Below are 23,880 nucleotides of genomic sequence, written 5' to 3' on the forward strand. Positions count from 1 at the left end.
TCCTTTGACTATCATTTGGGCAATGACTTGGATTCTTATAAGTTTGACTTAAGTTCTTTATGTATTTGGAAAAGAGACCTTCATCAGAGAAAAATTTGTTATAAAAATTTTCCCCCAATTTGTTGCTTCTTTCTAATCTTGGTTATGTTGGTTTTGTTTGTATAAAATCTTTTAAATTTAATATAATCAAAATTATTCATTTTACATCTTGTGGTGTTCTTTTTCTTTTGTTTGGTCATAAATTCTTCTCAGATCTAACAGGTAATCTATTCTGTATTCCCCTAATTTACTTAAAACATCACTCTTTATGTCTAAATCATATACCCATCTTGACCCTATTTTGGTACAGGGTGTGAGATATTGATCTAAACCTAATTTTTGCCATTCTGTTTTCCAATTTTCCCAGCAGGTTTTGTCATAGAGGGAGTTCTTATCCCCAAAGCTGGGATCTTTGGGTTTATCAAACACTAGATTGCTGAGGTTATTTACCGATAGTCTATTCCATTGATCTACCCTTCCATTTCTTAGCCAATATCAGTTTGTTTTGATGATGACTACTTTATAGTACAGTTTTAAGATCTGGTGCTGTTAGACCACTGTCCTTCACTTTTTTTTTATCAGTTCCCTTGATATTCTTGATCTCTTGTTCTTCCAGATGAATTTTGTTGTTATTTTTTTCTGGTTCTATAAAATAGTTTTTTGGTAGCTTGATTAGTGTGGCACTGAATAAGTAAATTAATATAGATAGGATAGTCTTGATTTCTTCTGAAAACCACAGTACATATCCTTTGACTATCTGTCAGTTGGAGAATGGCTCTTATTTTTATAAATTTAAGTCAGTTCCCTATGTATTTGAGAAATGAGACCTTTATTAAAGAAATTTGTCTGCAAATATCTTTTTTTCCCAGTTACCTATTTTCCTTCTAATTTTGGTGACATTGGTTTTGTTTAGGCAAAACCTTTTTAATTTAATCAAAATTATCCTTTTATTTCCCATGATCCTCACTATCTCTTGTTCAGTTAATCTGGCTCTTACTTGCCTTTTCAGCCTGATTTCACATCCCTCATTTCAGAGGATCATTCATGGCTTTAGAGTTCTGCAAATCCAACACTCTCTTGGAATAGAAGAGCAGAGGCCTAGAGGGAGCCCTTTCTTGACTTATCCAAGGGCATCCCACTAGCAAGGGCTCTGTGAAGGATTTGAAACCTGCCCCTCCTCCTCCAAAACCCAACTCATATGCCAGAAAGTCTCCCTGGATTCCCTTCCCAAATTTCTCAGGACATTGTGCTTAGACCCCATCTACTTGTATCTATCCCCATCACTGTCAGTTAATAGGATGACCTGAATTCAAATTTGATCTTAGACATTTGCTAGCTGTGTGATCCTGGGCAAGTCACTTAACCCCTGTTTGCCTCAGTTTCTCATTTGTTAAATAGGGACAGATTGGAAAAAGAAATGGCAAACTACTCCAGTGTCTTTGCCACAAAAATCTGTGGGCAAGTCCATAGGGTCACCAAGAGTTGGATACAGCTGAACAACAACAAAACTTGGGTGACCAGGAGCAAGTCACGTTACCTAGGACTGCCTCAAAGGGGATAATAGTACCTACCTTGCAGGATTGTTGTGGGGAATCAAATGAGATAATATTATAAAGTCCCTGATACTTAATACATGCCTGGCACAGAGTAGGTGTTATACAGTGTTTATTTTTATTTCACTTTCTGGTATCAGAGTTATTTGGTTTCCTGCTTTTCTTCAACATTGGATTTGAAGCACAGGTCTAGACCCTGTCTCTCTCTATCTCAGGCAGATCATAGCACACTTCATACAGTAGGTGCTTAATAATTGCTTGTTGGGTGAATGAGTGAATATTTGATAGATGATTTTGGGGAAGGAGGGCTTTAGCTGCTTAGTCTCAGGTGCACTTAAAGTGTCTCCTTTCCTGGGCTAATAATTCCCATGGAATCGGAATCTCGTCATTTCATGGCGTGAGCTGGAGTTCTATCAAGGTCTTTCTTCCATCGCCCCATAGGGTTCCCTGTGGTCCATAAGGACAAGCTCATGGGATTTCATTGCTCCTTCTGAGGTCTTTGCTTAATAGGAAGCAAGCAGAAAGGGAACCCGGCCTACACTAGGCTAATAAGCCTCTTCCCCTCAAATTCACTTAGATGTGACCTAGCTGAGCTCTGCAGCTTGGTGGCTCAGGGTTAGTGCGCTGGGCCTGGCATCAGGAAGAGCCGAGTTCAGATTTGGCTTTAGACCAAGTCTACTGCTACACAGTGATCTAAGTCACTTTACCTCTGTCGGCCTGTTTCCTCATCCATCAAATGGGAATGATCCTAAAGTTAGCGGGAAGATCCAAGGTGATCCTTTTTGTAAAGTACTTAGTGCAGGGCCAGGCACAGGTGCTTCATCGAGGCTAGGCCACTGACGAATTGTTCAAAAACCTTATGCATTTACTCGTTAGGGGAAGTCCGGACTCTGGTTTGTATTTTGATTCAGAATTAAGAAGAATTTGACAACAACTTGTCCAGGGACAAGCACTGGACCTGTAGAGGAAACTCCCTTTCTTGGCCAATGTAGATGGACGCTTTAGAGGTTAAGAGACTTACCCAGAGTCACACAGCTAAGATGTCAAGGATAGGACCGAAACCCAGATCTTCCTGGCTCCTAGGACCAGCTTTTTTACCCATCATGATGTGGTCTCTCAAGAGCTTTTGTAACCACAACAACTATCTAGCTCTTACATAGTGCCTTAAGGTTTGAGAAGTGATCTTATTGGATTCTCCCATCTGCCCTGGGAAGTAGATGAGCAGCCTGAGTCTGTTAGCAGCCAGGTGACTTGGGCCAGCCCAGTTCCTGGTGGGGATACAGAAAGGTGGGCCTTCTCTACCCAGAGTAGACTGACAGATGGGGAGGCAGTTTGGGAGCCTCTTTGAAATGGAATCTCAGGGACCCAGTCAATTAGGAGGGCTTTTTTCCCTCCCCATCCTGTAGGAGCTTTGAGGAAATTTCCCTCTTATCAGTGTGCCTCCTAGGTGTTTTCTCTGGCTGTCCCCCATGCCTGGAACACTCCACCTTCTCCCCTTCAACTGTGGGTCTCTGGCTTCCTTTAAAGTCTCATCTAAAATCCCACCTCCTACAGGAAGTCTTCCTAATACCTTCCCTTCCCTCTGTTCATTATTTCCTATTTATCCTTCATATAGCCTGATTTGTATGTATTTGTTTGCATTCTGTCTCCCCCACTGGATAGTGTACTGTAAGTTTCTTGAGGGCCGACCGTCTTTTGCTTTTCTGTATCCCCAGCACTTAGCACAGTGCCTGGCACAAAGTAAGTGCTTAATAAATGTTGATTGATTGATTGATTAACGTTGCAATTTAAAGTCTTAGAAAAGCTATAGGCCTAAGGACGCCGAGTGGAGATGTTACTTGCTCAGGGTCACTTGATTATTCTGGATCCCTGGAAAGACTTGAATCTTTTCCTGGTTTCGAATGTATTGCCCATAGAGATTGTTAACTTCTTTGTAAGTGAATGCCCCAGGGTGCCTGAAGGTGTTTAATAAGTACTCATTGATTCCAGGGATTGGTTGGTTGAGTCCTGGCTGTAAGGATGGTTCTTAGTCACCCTTCTACCTTGCCTCTTACTGGTTTAAGAAGGAAGTTGTGTCTGCGAAACAAATCGCTCTAACTGCAATACCCATCTGACTTTTGAGATAGTCTCATCTGGGTCCCAGCCAAGCCATCTGCAAACACTCAGAAGTTTAGCGTCTCCCCAGGAACCAGGAGTCCTTTCCTTTGGGGAGATGAGATGGGAACTCACCCTGATTCTCTTTGCCACCCACAGACCTGTAACGCTTCCTTTGCCACCCGTGACCGCCTGCGCTCCCACCTGGCCTGCCATGAAGACAAGGTACCCTGCCAGGTGTGTGGGAAGTACTTGCGGGCAGCGTATATGGCAGATCACTTGAAGAAACACAGCGAAGGACCAAGCAACTTCTGCAGTATATGTAACCGAGGTAATCTTCCTGTTGTCTGGCATCCTACCGGGTGGTGGTGAGCACGGGTGTTTGAGTCAGGGTTCATGGCGCCAGCATCTCCCCACATCCCTGGCCTCCCCAGATGCTACATTCCCTTCCCACTGGATAGTGCACATCTCCAAACCCTACAGGCATGGCCTGGCTTTTACTTCTTGCTGATGCTTGCTCACTTGGTGTTGGGGGCCAACCCAAAGGGCTAAGGGTGGGGAGGGAGTGGCGTCTCTCTCCAGACATGGTTCCTTATGTCTTTTTAGGGAGTGTTGGGGAACTGAACAGATGAAATCAAAGCTCTAAAGATGCCAGTTCATTTGTGTGCTCTAGGTGGCAGGACATATGCATTTTGCAGATGCCACTGAACTAGCAAGTTGCCTGGCAGTCAATGAATACTCTGAGATCACTCAGTCCTCCCAGTGGTAGTAGGCTCTGAGTTTTCTTCTTGCTAACACGCTGGCACCAAAGGACCTACCAGCCAGAGATCTAGGGAGTTTGGAATGGCAAAGACTTTGGGGTGTAAGACATTAGAGAAGAATCCATCGAGTTCTTTAATGAGAGCTCGTGAATCCTAGTCACAGTGGCTTCTTAGTTATCCAGAAACCTCTTTTGAGGATGGTCCTATTTACTCTCCTACTTTGCCTCATACTGGTATAAGAAGGAAGCCATCTCTGTAAGACAAGAGGTATTATTATTAAGTCTCACTGCAACAGCCATCTGACCTTTGGGACAGTCAGGCTCAGCTGGGTCCCACGTCCCACCCAAGTCACTTGTAAACGATTTCTTAAGGCCCCAAACCCATTCGAGCTGATTTAATTTTCATCTCTCTGGATAGCCATTTACCTCACAGAATTCTGATGGAAACATGCCCAGGGTGGGCAAGAATACTTTTGGTGGGGTGGTGGGCAGGCCAAAAATAGAGGCAGAGGCCTCAGCTAAGCCGCCCCAGTCATGCTGGCACAGTTGAGCTTGAAGGTTCAATTTCCCAACTGTCTCTGTCGGTTGTTGGGTAATTTGGGAGAGGAGCTACCTGAAAGAATCCAAAGTGACTATGGGGACCAGTTGTGTTGCAAGATGCTGAAAGGGCAGCTCTTTGTGTTGGCCATGGGGATGCTACCAGGTTTTGGAGCCCCTAAAGGTAGAACAGACAGAGCGGAGCTTGGGATGTTTTCTTTCCACGGGGCATGTCCACAGGCTGCAGCATGTTTTAAAAGTGGTAGGCTTGGCAATGTCCAGTGAGGGGGGTGTGGAGAGCACTGGCTTACGGGCTCAGGAGATCTGGGTTCTCGCGTTGGCTCCGCCATTCACTTGATACATGGCTTTGGACAAGTCCCTTCTGAAATTCAGTTTCCTCATCTGTAAAATGGGGCTAATAATACCTGGCCAGCCTGCCTCAGATTATCCTCACTACCTTGTTGTGGGAGCAAAGAACGGTACGGATTTGAAAGCAGACTTTGCGTACTCTAAAGGGCTCTACAAATAAGATATCATCATCATCATCGTTGTTGTTGTTGTGGGAGAGGGTGTGACTTCTGGCAGGCTCTTAAGTAAATTCTCCTTGTGATCCTTGGCAGAAATATCTAGGACGTTTCTAGCGATTCAGCAGGTGTGAAGTGGCGTCATAGTAACAGCCCTCATGAAGGGGCGCAGGTAGTCTACTGACTCGTACACAGGCCGAGGTCTCGGGCATTGTAAGACGTCCCAGTGACGGGGCAGCCACAGCTTGGGAAATCTAGGATTCGCTTCACTGGCTTCTAGAGGTCGCATGCTTTTCTTCAGATGCCTCTACCATGAGAACCTGAGTAGAGCTGATTGCAAATGGAGCTTTTCCATTAAATGAGGAGAGCCTCAGTTATTGGATGGGATGGGAGTGGGGGGTGGAGGCAGAGGGTGGCAGGCCGGCCAACTGGGTGATACGTAGAGGCCAAATGTGGCTTGGCATCAAGTCTGGCACATTGAGCAAATGGGACTTCCAACCCTTTCCGTCAGCTGGTGCCTAGCATCACTTCTGACCTGGACAAGTAAACTTATCAGGCAGCATTTCAACAACACTCTTCCTTTGTTGAGGCTCCTACCACTTGCTGAACTTGGTGGAGGCCAGTGAAAGAGGGAGCTGGTCCTCCTGGGTGAATTGGGGAATCCCAGCTACCGTCTCCAGGACAGAGACCCCATGGAACCTCATTAACGGACTCGAGCCTGGACAGTGAAGACCACAGAGTAAAGCCTACAGATCATGGGAGAAACCCAACAGATTGGAAATGGACCTTGAGTTAAGCTGATGGAAGCACTAGGCATTTTACAAGATTTTCATGGTTCTCTTCCCCCAGAGCTTGTCAAAAGAATAACGTGACTTAGTCATTGGGATAAATGATTCAGAAACAAGGGGCCACCTTTGGAGCGGGGCCTCCGCCCTGGAGGATGGTGGCCCCATTTCTCCAGGGCACCAGAAGAAAAATCAACTCTGAGCAGACCCATCCTGGGAAGTGAGAGGGAGAAGACGCGGCCCAATTCTTAATCAAGAAGAAAAATGACATTCGAAGTATTAGCACTTCAAAGTTTGCAAAGCTCTTTCCCTAGAACGATGATTCTAGGCCTGTTCCTTGTATAGAAGCCGAAAAAGAATCAAGCAGTTCGCACGTGGCGGAGGGGAGAAGATGAGGCTCTTTCTGGACAGCAGAGACATTTCTAAGCTGCTGTCTATGTACAGGGAGATTTGGGAGCTCGAGAAAAAATTGCTGTAGAGCCTCACTTTGTAGGATAATCCGACTCTGGCCATTCTAGACAGCCAATAAGTGCATTTATTAGGCTCCTGCTGTGTGCCAGGCGTTGGTACGGTCTGGGGTTACAAAGAACGGTAAAAGACAGCTGTGGGTTGGCTCTCGTTCCAGGCCTGTCTTTGCCAGTGGTGTGTGCCGGAAATGATTTCCACAGCATTCATTCTGGGGGTTCAGGGGGTACCGAAGCTCCCGATCACACGCCCACCAGCTCTGTTGGTCAGGCGGTCGTCCCCAGAGGACACTTTCTAGTAGGGCCAGATGTCTGCCTGGCTTGGGGAGGAGCTGCTGCTTATGTTGGCAGGGAGTGTGGACTAGAGATGGCCTTCAAGGCCTTCCTGAGATTCTGGGAAGTCCCTAAGAACCCTTTAAGAGTGGAGCCCTGAACTCTCCAGTCAGCCATGAGAGGGTATTAGGGAAGAAAAGGGTGTGCCGGGCCAGCTTCAGCGTGAGCCTTTACAACTCAGAAATCACCAAACGCTCCAAATCCAGCCATGATTTATTGTTTTATTGTCTGTCTAGACTTTGAAAAGTGGCGAAGATAATGTTGATAATGCATATTAAACGGAAAGATGTGTGTACTTCTTTTTTCCCCGCGAGAGCTGGTTGTTAAACATTTACCAAGGGCAGCCAGGTGTGGAGTAGGGAAGCCTTGGGCTCCACTCTGACCTCAGACGCTTCCTAACTGTGTCACCCCTTGCGCCTTCTGGCTTAGACTTGTTCCTGAAAGAGAAAGCAAGGGCTTAAAAAAATGACCAGCAGCCGCTGTCTGGTTTAGAAGCCCGCTGGATGGGCTTCCGTCATCTAGTCCAGTCTAGAACGCGAGCTGTCTAGAGCTACGGCAAAGGGGGAGCGGGGTCTTTATGAGGCTCGGCGGCTCAGAATTCCCCCGGGAAGCGCGGTTGTGTCCCTGGCCCAGCAGCAGGCCCTGAGGAAGGAATATTTCTTTCTCCAGGGATTGCAGCTAGCCAGAGAACCTGTCCCAGCACCCCCTCTCCTGCTGCCCTCGCCAGAGGGGCCCTGCAAAGAATCCGTCACAGGGAATCGTGGGTGTTGAATGGAGTTGGTTCGCCCTTGTTGGGGGGGTGTCACGACCTGGTCTGGCCACCAGTGTGTGGACGTTGTCGACTCCACTTCATGTGTTCCCTCCCTGCCCCGATTCCTTCGATTAGGGTGAATCTGCCGAGAATGGGCCAAGAGGCCAGGATTCCGCTTTGAGGCCCTTGGCTCCTGAGATGCCCCAGTGGAAGCCTTCTTTGCCTTAGTCCCCACCTCCTTCCTAGCTGCGGTCAGGCCCAGCCCAGTGCCCCGTTCTCCAGGAAGTTGCATTTGCTTGTGCTAGGGAGTTCCTAATATCTAGAAGAACTCGAGGAACTGGAAAAGGAAAGAAAACCAGGCCCTTATGACATAGTTTCAAGGGGCTCCCTGTGGCCTTGTGTTTTGTGGGGGGAAGGAGCCAAGGCTTTTCGGGATCCCCCGTAGCCTCCTTTGTGCTTAGCTGGGTACACCCTGCTTCTCAGGGGCCAGCCCCAAAAGTAAGAAAAAAGGACCCGAAACCCGGCAAATTCTCCTTCCCATTTTTCTGCCTTCTCCTCTGCTCCGTGGCCAGGCAGTCAGCCCCATGGCCCAAGGACCTGCAGCCCGCAGAGCCATGGACCAGCTTCCGGTCCAGTAACTGCTTCATGCAAGGACCTAGAGAGAGGAGGAACAAAGGCAAAACAAAAATCCTATCCAGCCCTCAAAGAGCCCCCGTTCTGAGCAGTGAGCAAATATCAGTCACGCCATATTCAGTTTCTTTGTTGAGAACCCCAACATTTTACCACACAAGGACCAATTTAGTCCAGCCCTTGAAGAAGCAGTTTCCAGAGCCCTGCCCACCCGCCATCTACCCATCCATCCTTCCATCCATCTGTCTGTCCATCCATCCATCCATCCATCCATCCATCCATCCATCCGTCCGTCCATCCATTGACAAGTGTTTGTTAAGCACCCACAAGTGGAAGTACACAGTGGAATATTTCCTCCTTACAATCAGCGTCGCCATTCATCTTCTTCTTGTGTCATCGGGGAGTGGGAGCTGCTGTAGCCCAGAGGACCCTGGCTCTCTCTTCCCATGGGTCCCCTTCGCCGCATTCCTGCCCATTTATTGAGCCTCTGCCTCACCCCCCGGCTAGTGGCCCTCCAAGAGCTTCATTCTAACCCATCAGAGCAGCCTAGACCCCCGGGGGACGTACGGCCCACAGAGAGATGCTGTGAGGGTCCAGGGACCACCAGCACCGTCAATAGAATTTTCCTTCAGACCAATCTCTGCCCCCGAGCGTGATTGGCCTCCCCTCCTGCCATTAGAGAAGCCTGAGCCATGCCAATTTCTCAGTGGAGGCATCCGAGGCCCAGAGAGGGAAGTCACTGACCGGTCACCCAGCTGGGAAGTGTCTGTTGTTGGGGGGGGGTCATCAGGACACGACACTCGCAGTTGGGAGCAGATAACTGGCTTTTCCAGGGTATCGGGCTGTCCCTCAGAACCCTTTGGCCTTGTGATCTTTTTAAAAAATGAATGAAAATTCAGCGTCTGTAAACCGAATCACTATTCTCTGTCATGCTACCCACGCTCACATCTTTTGCCAAAAACTGGGGGGAAATCTTAAAAGACGGCTAGACTTTCCTGCCATCCCAATCTGGAGCAGTGCAGGAGAAAGCCAGGGACGTGGTCCTTAGGGGCCGCTCTTAGCAGATGCTCAGGGCGCGCAGGGGGAGGAGCATTAGCCCAAGAAGCCGCAGAAATCGCCCTCCCCCCACTGCTTTGGCTTTAAGCACGTGGCTGACAGTGAGCAGTGGAAGGACCCGTCTTCATTTCACCCTTCTAGATGAGGATTCGGTGGGAGTCCTCCAGGATAGAGAGCTAGAAACAGAGGCGGTCCCTGTGGCCCTGGACAGCCCTGTGTCCTGAGGCTGCAGTAAAAAGTCCTCCCCAAAGGCATGTGAGGGAGCGCGAGGAAGCTTTGGCCTCTTAAAAACCATCTCGGGGCCCAGAGGCGCTGCCTGCCCCCACCCCGTGTGGTCTCCTTTGGGCTTCATGCCACCATGTCCGGCTCCCTCTTGGAGGAATCTGGCTCGGATTCCTTTCTCGTCATGATGGGCGCCCCGGAAGCCTCGCCCGCCTAGCTGGGGCCTGCTAGCACGAGCAGCAGAGGCGTCTCTGGGTGCCGGTGGCAGGATCTCATCTCCTTTTGTCTCGTTTAGGTTTCTCCTCTGCCTCCTACTTAAAGGTCCATGTTAAAACCCACCACGGTGTTCCCCTTCCCCAGGTCTCCAGGCACCCGGAGCCCATCCCGAGTGGGGGAGCAGCGTTCCACTGCGCCAGGACCTATGGCATCAAAGGCAAGCGACTCCCTGCCCTGCACGCTGCCTGGGCGCGGGGAGGAGGGGCGGAGCCGACGCGGGGCTGTGGAGGGCGGCCGCCGGGCGGGGCCCTGCTGCTGGGTCCCTCCAGGGGTTCGGAGTGAGGCTACTTGGGTCCCCCAGCCAGGCCCCACACCCCCGGCCCTTGCCCGCACTCTGCTGCTGCCAGTCCGCCGGCCCTGCGCCCCTCCCCCTGCATGAGAAGTCGGGGGGCTGCCGCCCACAGGCCCGGCAGCGAGGTCAGAGACGCGGGCTGCGGAGCCTCCCCTTCCTGGGCCTCCTGGACCGTCTCGGGTGCCCGGGGAGAGGGGGAGCCACCCCTGTGGCTCGTCCTGGAGAGAGACGCCTGGGAGGAGAGCTGGGGCTCGGCCAGCTCGTCCGTCTGCCCTGCCCCGTCGATGGCACGCTCCGCGCTCCCATCGGGGGGTTGAGGGCTCCACGACTGTCCACCTGCCTTCTGCGGCCCCCGGCGACCTCGGGGCCGGTCAGGAGCCCGGGCACGGCTAGAGGAGGGCCGCGGGCAGGCGGGCTCTGCCCAGGCATGTAGGCAGGCAGGCAGGCGGGCAGGCGCCTCTGATGTGGAACAAGAAGACCAGGGTCAGAAGAGGCGGCGCCAGTGCGGAGAGCCTGGCTCGGCGCGTCTCGGTTCTGTTCCTCGCCACCTCGGGGCCTGGGCGAGAGCCGATCGCCAGGGTCCGCCCCGGAGCTCTCCGTCCTCGGGGCCTGGGCCTCTTCCTCTCCCGGGGCCTGCTTGAGACCAAGGTGTGGGCAAGCAGAGCCTGGCAAGGCGTCCAGGCTGATCCCGGCCCGCTAGGAAGTCGTGCCGGTCCAGAGGAGCTCCGAGCCTCTGGGAGAGGCCACGGATGGTGGTTCTTGGTTGCTGGCCTCGCTCTGTGTCCTGGAGGCGGGCAGCCTCTGAGGCCCAGCCCGGACGCGTCTGTTGGCTGTTGTTTCGGGGACGTAGATTTCTCTGCCGTCCCGTCCTCGGGCTGAGGAGGGGACGAGGCGGAGGCGGCGGGCAGAGAAGGCCCTAGCGAGGAAGGCGGCATCTCTGGGGGGTCTCGGGTGCCCGGCCCCCGGACTGAGCGGTTAGGCCTCCTCGGGGCCAGCCCCCCGCCCCCCGCCCCCCGGTCCCAGCCCATGCTTGCTAGTCTGAGCCTCCCCTCCCTTCCAGGAGCCTGGCCTCATCTCTGTGTTTTGTCTTGTTCTGTTTGTAGAAGGCCAGAAATGCTCACATCAGGACCCGATTGAGAGCTCTGATTCCTACGGTGACCTCTCGGACGCCAGTGACCTCAAGACCCCGGAGAAACAGAGCGCCAACGGTTCCTTCTCTTGTGACATGGCCGTCCCCAAAAACAAGATGGAACCCGATGGGGAGAAGAAGTACCCTTGCCCCGAGTGCGGGAGCTTCTTCCGCTCCAAGTCCTACTTGAACAAACACATCCAGAAGGTGCATGTCCGGGCCCTCGGGGGGCCCCTGGGGGACCTGGGCCCTGCCCTGGGCTCCCCCTTCTCTCCCCAACAGAACATGTCCCTGCTGGAGTCCTTTGGATTTCAGATCGTGCAGTCCGCCTTCGCGTCGTCCTTGGTAGACCCGGAGGTCGACCAGCCGCCGCTGGGGCCGGAGGGCAAGTGAGGCAGGCTTGTCCCCACTCAAGCAGCCCACGGTCAGTCTGCTGACCCGGAGAGATGCTGTGGAGGAGGAAGAAAATGATGTCATTGGGTTCTGTAGCTGAGAGATTTTTATTCCTTTTTAAGCCCCCGCCTCCCCCGCCTCCCGCCCGCTCCCCACGCCCTGTAGAGGTAGCTTCCGAGACCTAAGCCGCGCGGGGCAGCCCGCGGGGCCCAGAGGAGGGCCGGGACGTGGGGCCGCGGCGAGCGCGGTGGTGGCGGCGGCGGCGGAGCCTCCCCGAGGGATCCCACCCGGCCTTCCCTCCCCCCGTCCCCCCCCCCCGCTCCCCCCTGAGAAACCACAGTAAGTTCCACCCACCCGCAAACACCGATCAATTCCCAGCCGTTGGGACCGAATCCGGAAGCCTGTAGCAGACCACGGTGCCGCCACCCTCTTCGGAGACTCCGATGCGCTGGGCCGGGGGCTCTGAGACCCCCCGTCCCCAGCCAGATCTTTTGGTACTTTGACCATTCAACTTGCTGTGTCGGGTTTTAATTCTCTAATTATTATTATTATTGTTATTATTTTTAGGACCTGTTGTAGTGAGTTGCTACTGAAAGCCAGTCCAGGTGATATACAGAGCTCTTTTTAAGCAGCAGTCACATTAGGGTTAGTATTAAAATTTTTTTAGGTGTATCATAAATAATAACTTGGCTAGTGGATGGTTTCAAGTCTATGGAAGAAATAGTTTTATGCAAAATTTAAAAAAATGCCAGTCTGGTTGGGGTGGTAGAAGTTGGGTTTGTAGCCGGGGCCCCGAGACGGGAGATGCCGTCGCCGCGGAGACTGTGTACCGCTGGTATGTCGCGTTGAATAAACCCAGTTTTGCTGAGTGATGTGATTTGATCTGATCAGACTGTATTAAAAAGTTAGTACGTTCCTTTCTCCGTTCTGTCTGCTTATTGAACCGGGTCGTCCGGAGCTCGCAGCGAGGCAGGGAGCGGCTGAGGGGATGGGCGGGGGCGGAGGCCTGGCTTCAGGCCCAGCAGCTCGGCTCGCAACGCCCCCTGTGCTCCTCGTGTCGTTTTGGGGCGCGAGTTCCCTCGTCCTCTCTCCGTAGTCCTTTCCGTAGAGTGGAACCCCAAGAGGCTTGGGTGTCTGGCGGCGATCCCAACCCGCGGGGCCTCGCCATCCGGGGGCCGCAAATGTGGCTGGGAAGGAGCTGGCATCTTGGTCGTCACTAACCTTGGGTTTCCTGTGTGATGTATTTGGTTTATGCGTGGTAAACCACTGTTCTGAGGAGGGGGCCAGCTCTGCTGGACTGCCGCTGTTCAAGAGGTCCCAACACCCCAAAGCCCTGGTTCTACTGCACCCCGAAATCCTCTTGCGAAAGACTTTCTCTGGCCCTGCTCTTCCAGGAGAAGCCCAGTAAGTAGAGTCCCCAGTGGGAGAGCCAAGATGGGTCCAGGGTAGAGGAGAGGGTCTTCCCTAGAAGGCAAGCACATTTTCCCTTTGAAGCCCTAGGCTCCAGCTCCCAAGAGTCCCAGCCCAGCTCCCTGTGACCTCCAGGATTGATGGGAAATCCTGGCTCTGGGATCCAAAACCCCTCACAGCCTCTCCGGTCCTTCCTCATAGTTCGGCACCTCCAGCCTGTGGGAGAGGCGACCCTCCATCTCTGACAGCCTCTTCCTTGGCTGGCCTCTGCCTCAGCTCACCTGGAACACCCTCCCTTCTCCGCCTCATCTCGTCCTCCAGGATGCCCCTTCTGGTCCCCCGAGGTGGCCTTCTCCCTCCTCTCTCTTATGTGTCTCCCCTGACAGGCCCTGAGCTCCTGGAGGGCAGGGAAGGGGGCTCAGGCATGCCTGGTGCTCTGGACAGCCAAATGTTGGCATACAGTGAGGGCTTAGAAGTGCTTATTGACATCAGGGGACCCGCTTCTCTGTGTCTTCCTTTCGCTGGACCACGAGCCCTTGGGAACTTCCTCTTTCCCCGTTCATTCTCTGGACTATGGCCTGTCCACTTGATGGGTGCAGCTGGAGGCACCTGGGCTCTTGGGGAGCCCCCAGGCAGTTTGGGGTGCTCAGAGGACAGAAGCCCAGGGCCTGGGCTCCTCCCCACCTCCACAAGCTAGTTGGACCCATATGGTTCCATGTGGACAGCTGGCTGGGCCTCTCTCCCTGTGGTGGCCTCCAGCCCCTCCCTCCCTCCTTGGAGCTCAGGCCATGGGCAGGTCCCAACAGATGGCATTGGGTCTTATTTACTGCCAAAGCCTTCTGTCGGCAACACCGGAGCCTGGGAGCTGAGAGCTGAGAGCTCTTCCCCTTCGCTGTGCCCCAGGCCAATGGCAACCGTAAGATATCACAGCACCTCTGATTGTCCCGATCTGCTCTAGCAAAGAGGGTGGAGGGAGGAGATGGGGTGCTGGAGGGCTTCTGTGATGTCCAGGTCATGTCGCTGGAGCTCCCGGGAGGAACCAGACCTTCACCAGTACAGATCAGCAAGTCCTCTGCACCCTAGAGGCTTACTGCGCTGCCTGGGGAGGTGACATGCTCAGTCGCACAACCAGGATGTGTCATAGGTGGGACTAGAACTCACATCCTCAGTCCTGAAAGTGACTTTGAAAAACCAACCCTGATGGTTAGGAACCCAGAACACTAGGCAGGTGCTAGAGCTGATGCAGTTTGGGGAAGACAGTAGATGAAAATAGCCCAGTACTTGGCACATAATAGGAAACTGATTCTCTCCTAACTTTCTGCCTCCCTCCCTCCCTTTCCTTCCTTCCCTCCCTCCTTTCTTTCCTTCCTCCCTCCTTCCCTCCCTCCCTTCCTCCCTCCCTCCCTCTCTCCCTCCCTCCTTCCTTCCCTCCCTTCCCTCCTCCCTTCCTCCCTCCCTCCCTCCTTCCCTCCCTCTCTCCTTCCCTCCCTCCCTCTCTCCTTCCCTCCTTTCTTCCTTCCTCCCTTCCTTCTTCCCTCCCTCTCCCCTTCCCTCCCTCTCTCCTTCCCTTCCTTCCTCCTTCCCTCCCTCTCTCCTTCCCTCCCTCCCTCTCTCCTTCCCTCCTTTCTTCCTTCCTCCCTTCCTTCCTTCCTTCCTTCCTTCCTTCCTTCCTTCCTTCCTTCCTTCCTTCCTTCCTTCCTTCCTTCCTTCCTTCCTTCCTTCCTTCCTTCCCTCCCTCCCTCCTTCCCTCCCTCCCTCCTTCCCTCCCTCCTTCCCTCCCTCCCTCCTTCCCTCCCTCCCTCCTTCCCTCCCTCCCTCCCTCCTTCCCTCCCTGCTAAAATCCAATACAAACCCTAGATCTAGTTCTAGGGGCACCAGCTCTTGGCTCTGAACCAGGCCTAGCTCCATCACTGCTGGCCCCTGGGATGCTGGAATGGTTTCTATCTCCAGCCTCTGAGCATGGCCTGGAGCCTTGTAGGTGCCTAATAAATGCCTGTGATGTCGTTGAGGCTCTGGCTGACCAAGGTTCAGGAAGGATCCTGCCCTTCCTCCTCAAGTTCTTCAGTTTGGAAAGAAGGTTGCTAGGGCGGAGGGATGGCTGAGAGCAGGCCCAGCCCAGCCCCGGTGAGTCCATAGGCATGTGGTAGTGCCGGGGGAGGCATCAGGACGCTCAGGGCCCCAGGCTCGGGGACGGGCCCCTCCCTGTGCTTCCGTTAAACTCATCCTTTTCTCCCCAAATTCTCAAAACGAAACTGAAAATTCATTTCCAAAATAAGCACGCCTCCTGGGGATCGGAGACGAAGGATGCGGGTCCTAGAGCGAGAGAATGGTCCCATCCGGCCAGCAGACCCAAAAGCTGGGGACAAGCCCCGAGGAGCCCCGACCTCAGGCATCCCCATCTTCTCATGCTTGGTGGTCAGTGGGCAAAAGGAAAGCGGCTGGACCAGGTGGTCTCGGGCCCTATCCCCTCCTTCTAGGAGGCTGTCCTGGGCTCTTTCCCAGCCCTGACACCCCCTGTTCCAGCACGCCGCCCCATCCGTGCTGGCCAATAGAACCCAAACGAAGCCATCCATCATGGCGGAACATCAGGCGCTGATGACGGGCTGTGTGGACGGTGCGGAATCTTCGAAGGGCCCCCTTGGGCCTCAGCGTGTGGACGGCTGCTGACCTCACTCCCCGTCTGGCCCCTCATGCCTGGCAGCCCCTCGGGAGGAGGATGGGGGCCTCGCGTGTGGCGTTGGGGCTCGAGGGCTCAGGCGCGCACCCGGGCTTTGCCTCTTTCTTCCTCGGTGGCTTTGGGAAGGTCACTTACTCTTTTGGGGACTTGAGGTTCGTCCTGTGTAAAAGATGGGGTCAGACCGGGCGGCCTCCCCAGCCCAGGCAGAAGGCCACGGAACAAGCCCAGGCTCAGGGCTCGGGTCATCTTTGCCAAGCCGCGATTCCTTGGGCAATGGCCTGGGGGGAAGAGGGGAGGCCTGGGAGCCCCCAAAGAACCACCTGTCTGCCTGACACCCCACCCTGGTGGCTGGCCCTGCCGGGGCCCTCGAGTAATGCTTTGGAGACAAAGACCGGGAAGCTGAGGGAGAGACAAGTCTGGAGCTGGAATTCTTTGTCCCTCTCTAGCCATCTGTTAGTCAGTCAGCCAACAGGCACACCGGGCAACAGAATTCAGTGCTTCCTCCCCCCTCGCCTGGGCCCCTGTGAGAAGGCGTCTGTCCGTGGGCAGGAGAAGATGGCTCTCGGGGTGCCCCATATGAGAGAGGGCAGAGGCAAATGGCCATCGGGACCCCCTGGGGAAGAGCGACGGGGAAAAATCCAATCACCAGAGCCCTGCACGTGGGGAAATGGCGGCGCCGTGGGAGCCGCCTGGCTGCTCCATGTTTGTGCCCATCCAGGCCTGCCCTTCTGTTCCTTCTGAGGGAGGACGTTTGTCTTGGCCTCCCTCATCTCCACCTCATTCAGATAAAGGAATTCGGGGTGTGATGGAAGGACTACCGCATTTGGATTCAGGAGTACCTGGATTCATTGCTCAGCGGGGGGAAGAGTTTGCCTTTGGAACCTCAGTTTCCCCATCTGTAAAGTGGGAGAAATGATGCCTGGACTACTTACTTCATAGTGATTGTGAAGGAAGTGCTTGGAAAACCCCAAAATGCTATAAATACGGTGTGACACGGGGCAGTGCATTACCCTCTCCTTGCCTTGGTTTCCTTCTCTGTAAGTCCTCACACTTGTAGAGTGGCTGGAGGGAAGTTGAGGAAAGGTGCACCTTAGAGCGCTGTTTGCTGGGTGATGTTGGGTAAGTGGCTTGTCCTCCGGGGACTCAGTTTCCATATCAGTACAATTTGAATTTTGGACCCCCGATCGCTAAGATCTCTTCAAGCTCTCCATCGCGCCATCCCCTCAAGTCAACGGCTGGCCATTTTGAGTCCGTTGGACCGTCTGTTGTCTTTTTTAGCCAGGGTCAGTCCCCTGAAGGCTGGGACTCTGTCAGCCTGCTTCTGCTTAATGGCCAAGCGCAACACAGGTTTGCTTTTTAAAAATGGGGGTGACGGGCCAACCCTGCAGAGAGAAACCCAGACAAGAAGGAGGCTGACGGGTGCCTTCCTGACACTCCCAGGTGGGAACCGGGATTTTCCAGAATCTCTCCTGAAAAGGAGTCAGCCAAATCCAGGTCAGAAGGGGCTGACTAAGTGCAGACGCCCCCAGCGAGCCCCCAGAGATTCTTTATAGGCCTCTGTGGCACCCAGACACCAAAGAGCCTTTATTTTTATTTTTTAACAACTCTAAGACAGAAGGGCAAGGGCTAGGCAAACAGAGTGGGCAGACTTGCCCAGGGTCACACAGCTAGAAAGTATCTAAAGTTAGATTTAAACTCAGTTTCCCATCTCCAGATTTGACACTCCATCCACTAAGCCACCCAGCTGCCCAAGGCCCTTATTTAAAGAGGGGGCAGTTAAAGAGGGGGCTCTGTACTGGTTTTTCCCAATTTTCCCACTAGACACACCATCCCCTTTTTTGGACTTGCCCATCATATCCACAGTCAAGTACCTTCTCTCTCCCACCCTCTTCCTTGTGCGTGGGTCATCTTCCCCCATTAGGTTGTAAGCTTCTTGATGACAGATAATATCTGTTTGTTTGTTTTTTAACTTATATTTGTGTCCCGGAGCCCTTAGTACAATGACTGGTGCAGAGTGGGTGATTAATAAATGTTTATTGACTGACTGTTGTATACATATATTTGTTATTCAGTCACATCTAATTCTTGGTGGCCCCATTTGGGATTTCTTGGCAGATCCTGAAGTGCTTTTCCTTTTCCTTTTCCAACACACACACACACACACACACACACACACATACAAATCTAGCTTAAAAGTTTGCAAAATGCTTTATAAACATGACCTCAGTTTAAGTTCACAACAACCCTAGAAGATAGGAATTGTTGTTGTTGTTGTTATTATTGTCATTATAACCCCTTATCTTCTGTGGTAGAATCACTACTGTGTATCGGTTCTAAAGCAGAAGAATTGTCCTAGTTGGCTTCAGGCTCCCGTAGCCTTGATTGGCTTCTGGGATCTTTCCTTCACTCATCCCTGTATCTCCTTTTTCATCCAAAATTGGCCCCATTCTGACCACTCAAGACTTCTCCAAGGTCTGGGCCTGGAGGGTAACTTGGCTAAGGTCCTACAGGTAGTAAATCCCAGAAGAGGGCTTCAAAGACAGGAAGAGTTGGAGGAAGAAGGAACTAATCAGGGAGCAGTATTTGGTGCTCACTATAGGCTAGACAAGGTCCTGCCTGCTGCTTATACAAAGAAAGCCAAAAAGACCCTTCCTTGTCATCAACAGCATATGGTAGGATTCTGGTTTTTAATCCACTCTGCTATCTGCTTCCATTTTATGGGTGAGTTTGTACCCTTTACATTTACAGTTCTGTTATCATCTGTGTATCCCCCTCCAACTTGATTTCCTCTTTTAATCCTGCCCTTTCTCCTTTCACTCATTCCCTCCACACCAGTGTTTTGCTTTTAGTTCCTCACCCCCTTTCCCCTCCCTTATGTTACTCCCCTTCCCACCACCTCCCTTCTTATTCCCCTCCTACTTCTCTATAGGGTCCAAAAAGATCATTCCTGCCCTTCAGGAGCTCACATTCTAATGGGTAAGATGACATGTCAATACTAGATACATAGAAGATATAGAAAGAGTAAATGTGGTCCAGAGGGTAGAGCAGTGGACCTGGAGTCATCTTCCTGAGTTCAAATCCAGCCTCAGATTCTTCCTAGTTGTGTGACCCTGAGCAAGTAACCTAACCCTGTTTGCCTCAGTTTTTTCATCTGTAAAACCAAAATATTATTACCTATAGTAACTACCTAGCAGCTAGGTGCCTCAGTGGATAGAGGGCTGGACTTCACCCTGTTTGCCTCAGTTTCCCCATATGTCTAGTGAGCTGGAAAAGGAAATGGCAACCCACTCCAGAATCTTTGCCATTAAAACCCCAAATGGGGTCACAGAGTGTTAGCTACAACTGAAACAACTGAGCCACAAGCCGCAGAGAGGGAAAACCTTAACAGATGGGGAGAGCAGGAAAGGAACTTACCAGAAGTGGAAGAGTGAGTCCCAAAGGAAGCCATGGATTCTCAGGAAGGAGATAGAACAGAACAGGCACAGGAATAGTGGATATGAAGACTCGGGGGGTGGATTAGGGAGAGTTCAAGTCGCAGCCGAAAGACTGGCGTCCTGGGTTGTAGCATTTTTAGAGAGGAGGCAAGCACAGGAAGTTGGAGAAGTGGGAAGAGGCCAGGCTCTGAAGGACTTTAGATGGCAAAAATGGATTCTAAAAATGAAATTTTATTTTTTTATTTAATTCTACTGAAGTGTTATGATTATGTAATCATTATAGATAATATATAAACACACTTATTTACATTTCTATTAAAATATAAATAACGATAATGTTATGGAATATATATAATAATCATATGATTATATCACCAACCCTTTCTCTCTCCTGCCACATCCTCCCTGGAGTTAAAAAAGGAAAACCAAAACCTCTGCCACAAATATTACTAGTTCAGCAATGCATGTTCCTCATTGGCCATTTCTACAACTATGTGTAATCTAGGCCAGCCTCCAGGGGTGTAGGGGATAGAGCATTGGAACTGGAGTCACAAAGAACTTTGTTCCAATCTGGCTTCAGATACTTCTTTAACTGTAAGACCCTGGGCAAGTCACTTAACTTCATTCTCCCTCAGTTTCTTTATCTGTAAAATGAAGGTAATATCACCTATCTTCCAGTTTGTTGTGAGGATGGGTTAATGTTTGTACAGAGCTTTGCAAATAAGTTTTGTTTTGTTTTTTCCCTTTAAACCCTTACCTTCTGTCTTAGAATCAATACTCAGTAACAGTTTCAAGGCAGAAGAGTGGTAAAGGCTAGGCAATGGGGGTTAAATGACTTGCCCAGGGTCACACAGCTAGGACATGTCTGAGGTCAGATTTGAACCCAGGACCTCCTAACTCCAGACCATCTGTCCATCTTCTGCCCTTTTGCAGACAAATCTTCAAGCCCCATATAAATGCCATCTTTAACGCCATGTTGAAGATGATGACGATGATAACGACTACAATGATGATGATAACCTTTCTGTCCAGATGTGGGCATCATTCTAAATCATCAGTCCTCTGGTGGATCACTACGCTGGCCAGAGTTTAAGTCTTTCAAAAGTTGTTACTATATAGATGGTTCTCCTGGTTCTGCTCACTTCCCTTTATATGGGTCCAAAGTGATAGACAAAGAAACCAACATGGAGGAATAAGAAAACATCTCCAAGTCTGACAAGCCCTCTCCAAATGACCTCAGAAGGCCAAAATGATGTTCGTAGGATCTCCACTCTATAGATCTCCATTTATGTCCCATCAATTGTTAATTATGTTTCTTCCCTTCTTCCTCCTCTTTCTTCCCCTAACGTAGCTTTTCCCTCCTTCTTTTCTTCTATTAGGATCATTAAGACAACACAAATCACTCCCAGCCCCTCCACCTCATCTTATTCCATCTTCCATCATCCCCCATCAGACACTTCATCAATAAAGTCCTTCCTGATTGTGAACTTGTATTTACTTCTGTGTGTTCTCTTTTTTCCACATCTGTATCCCCACGTTCCTACACAGCCTTGGTCTTTATGTGGACATTGCTTAGTGGATCTCTACTGTATTAACAATCCATTTTCTTCTTCTGTCTTGGAAATTACACTTAGTATTGATTTTAAGATGGAATCTAAAGGTTAAAGAAAAAAGTCCATTTTCTTTTTCTCTGTAGGATTATACTCAATGTTTGTTTGTTTTTGGTGTGTGTGTGGGGAGGATAAATAATTCTTGGTTATAAGCCTATATCTTTTGCCATTTGGAATATTACGTTGCAAGCTCTTTATTCCTTTAACCTTCTAAGGTAAAAAATAGGGAACCAAAAGCTTGCCTGAAACATTTGCCACAGGCATGCAGACGCAGTTATGTTGGAGCCAACTAACTCTGAGCCAATTGTTAAATTTTCAGTGTGAGCAGTTACGACTGGGATTTTGGCAAAAGCTACAAAATCAAAGTCAGATTGTTGCTTGTCTAGACATAAGAAAGGAATGGAGAAAATGCAGATCCAGTTTGAAGACTGTGACTTTTCAGAGTGTCTTTATGGCACCCTTACATGGAACATGTTCTGTACATGATCTTCTTAGAAAAGGGATTCCTTAGAGAGCTGGAATAGAATCCTCTGCTCAGGGTTCGCCATGGTGGCTCAAGAGGTGAGCCTAGGGGCAGCTAGATTGAAAGCCAGCTCCAGAGATGGAAGATCCTGGGTTCAAATGTGACCTCAGACACTTCTTAGCTGGGTGACCCTGGGCAAGTCACTTAAACCTAATTACCTAGCTCTTACCACTTTCTGCTTTGGAATTGATAACTTAGTATTGATTTTAAGGCAGAAGGTAAGGGGTTAAAATGTTTTTAAAATGTAAATTTAAAAAAGGGAGATGAATCTAGTCATGCCACTCAGGAAAATATAGGGTGAAAGTGACAGTGCCCAGTGCAACATGGACCTAGATGGAGACCACAGTGCCTCCTGGCAGGGACAGTTCCCATGTTGCAAGGAGTAATGAGCTAGCTTAGCATGGATCTGGAGGAGGAGAGAACCCAGTCACATATGGGAAATGGGGCCGTACTTGTCAGTAAGAGCCAACTGGATGGTACAAGTGAATAGAGTGCTGGCTCTGGAGTCAAGAAGACCCTAGTTCAAGTCCAGCTTCAGACACTCACTGTGGGACCCTTGGACAATTCTGTTAACCTCTCCCATCCTCAATTTCCTTGTCTATAAATTAGAGATATTAATAGCATTTCCTCTCAGAGTTGTGTTGGTTTTTTTTTAACCTTTTCCTTCTGTCTTGGAATCCATATTCTAAGTATTGATTCCAAGGCAGAAGGACAGTTAACAGCTAGGCAATAGGGGTTAAGTGACTTGCCCAATGTCACACAGCTGGAGGTGTCTGAAGCCAGATTTGGACCCAGGACCTCCCTTCTCCAGGGCTGGCTGTCTATCCACTGAGCCATCTAGCTGTCCCAAGTCTACTATCTTGAGGCACCCTATTGCACTTCAGGCAACTCTAATTGTTAGGAAGTTTTTCCTCATCCCAGAACCTAAATTGGTCTTTTTGTAAGCCCTGTCCCTGCAACTCTGCCCCATGTAGCTCCTGGTTCTGGCCTCTGGGGTCCAACAGAATAAGCCTTCTCCCTTCTTTCTAAATATCTGAACATCCCTGTCATGTCGGCCCTGAGTCATCTCTTCTCCAGGCTTGAACGTTCCCAGGTTCTTCAACTAAACTCAACTTAGACTCAAGGCCCTCCCCATCTTGATGGACTTACATGTGTCATTAATTCAGACCTATTTCCATATTATTAATATTTGCACTAGGGTGATCGTTTAGAGTCTACATCCCCAATCATATCCCCACCGACCCATGTGATAAAGCAGTTGTTTTTCTTCTGTGTTTCCGCTCCCACAGTTCTTCCTCTGGCTGTGGATAGCTTCTTTCTTATAAGTCCCTCAGAATTGTCCTGGATTATTGCATTGCTACTAGTAGAGAAGTCCATTACATTCGATTGTGCCACAGTGTATCCATCTCTGTGTACAATGTTCTCCTGGTTCTGCTCCTTTCACTCTGCATCAATTCCTGGAGGTCGTTGCAATATTTTTTATTATTTCCTTTTTACTTTTGAATTTTCTCCTTGCCCCTTTGCCTGACCTGTCTCTGGTGAAGTAAAGAAAAACGAAACTGAATATAAATATATATACTTGTGCAAAAGAAATTCCAGCATTAGCCATGTACAAAAAGAAGGAAGGAAGAAAGGGATGGAGGGAGGGAAGGAGAAAGAAAGAAAGAAAGAAAGAAAGAAAGAAAGAAAGAAAGAAAGAAAGAAAGAAAGAAAGAAAGAAAGAAAGAAAGAAAGAAAGAAAGAAAGAAAGAAAGAAAGAAAGAAAGAAAGAAAGAAAGAAAGAAAGAAAGAAAGAAAGAGAAAGGAAGGAAGGAAGGAAGGAAGGAAGGAAGGAAGGAAGGAAGAAAAGAAAAAAGAAAAGGAAAGGAAAGGAAAGAAAAGGAAAGGAAAGAAAGAGAAAGGGAAGGAAGGAAAAGAAAAGAAAAGAAAAATTACGTTTCAGTCTGCACTCTGAGTACAGCAGTTTTCTATCTAGAAGATGGCATATTTCATTATGAATCCTTTGGAAATGTGGTGGGTCTTCATGCCAATCAGAGTTACTAAGTTTTTCAAAGCTAATTATTTTGATATTGTTGTTACTTTGTGATTTGTTCTCCTAATTTTGCTTACTTTACTTTCCATCAGTTCATTTACATGTTCTGAGGTTTTTCTGAAACCATTCCACTCATTGTTTCTTATGGCGTAATAATATTCTATCACATTCATATACTGTAACTTGTTCAGCCATTCCTCAATTGATTGGGGAATCATCAGTTTCTGATTCTTTGCCAACACAAAAAGAGCTGCTATAACTATTTTTATACATCTGAGCCTTTTTTTCCCTTGTTGATCTCTTTAGGATTCAGTCTTACTAATTATACTACAGGATCAAAGAGTATGCACAGTTTA

At 50.1% G+C, this 23,880-nt stretch overlaps 1 protein-coding gene across 4 annotated transcripts in view; it reads left to right on the top strand.

The window, feature by feature from the left end:
• Nucleotides 1-23,880, top strand: part of PATZ1 (POZ/BTB and AT hook containing zinc finger 1) — a 68,899-nt gene that overhangs the window by 11,669 nt on the left and 33,350 nt on the right. The window contains exons 3-5 of one of the 4 annotated variants that reach the window (XM_056821461.1): nucleotides 3,846-4,017; nucleotides 10,044-10,181; nucleotides 11,420-12,754. In XM_056821461.1, the coding sequence (XP_056677439.1) occupies nucleotides 3,846-4,017; nucleotides 10,044-10,181; nucleotides 11,420-11,838 (729 nt within the window). In that variant the 3' untranslated portion in view covers nucleotides 11,839-12,754. Of the gene's footprint in view, nucleotides 1-3,845; nucleotides 4,018-10,043; nucleotides 10,182-11,419; nucleotides 12,755-23,880 lie in introns of those variants that run through there. The other 3 variants (XM_056821464.1, XM_056821462.1, XM_056821463.1) reach the window with 3 other exon arrangements.

This window comes from Monodelphis domestica, chromosome 3 (assembly GCF_027887165.1).
Source record: "Monodelphis domestica isolate mMonDom1 chromosome 3, mMonDom1.pri, whole genome shotgun sequence".
NCBI lineage: Eukaryota > Metazoa > Chordata > Mammalia > Didelphimorphia > Didelphidae > Monodelphis > Monodelphis domestica.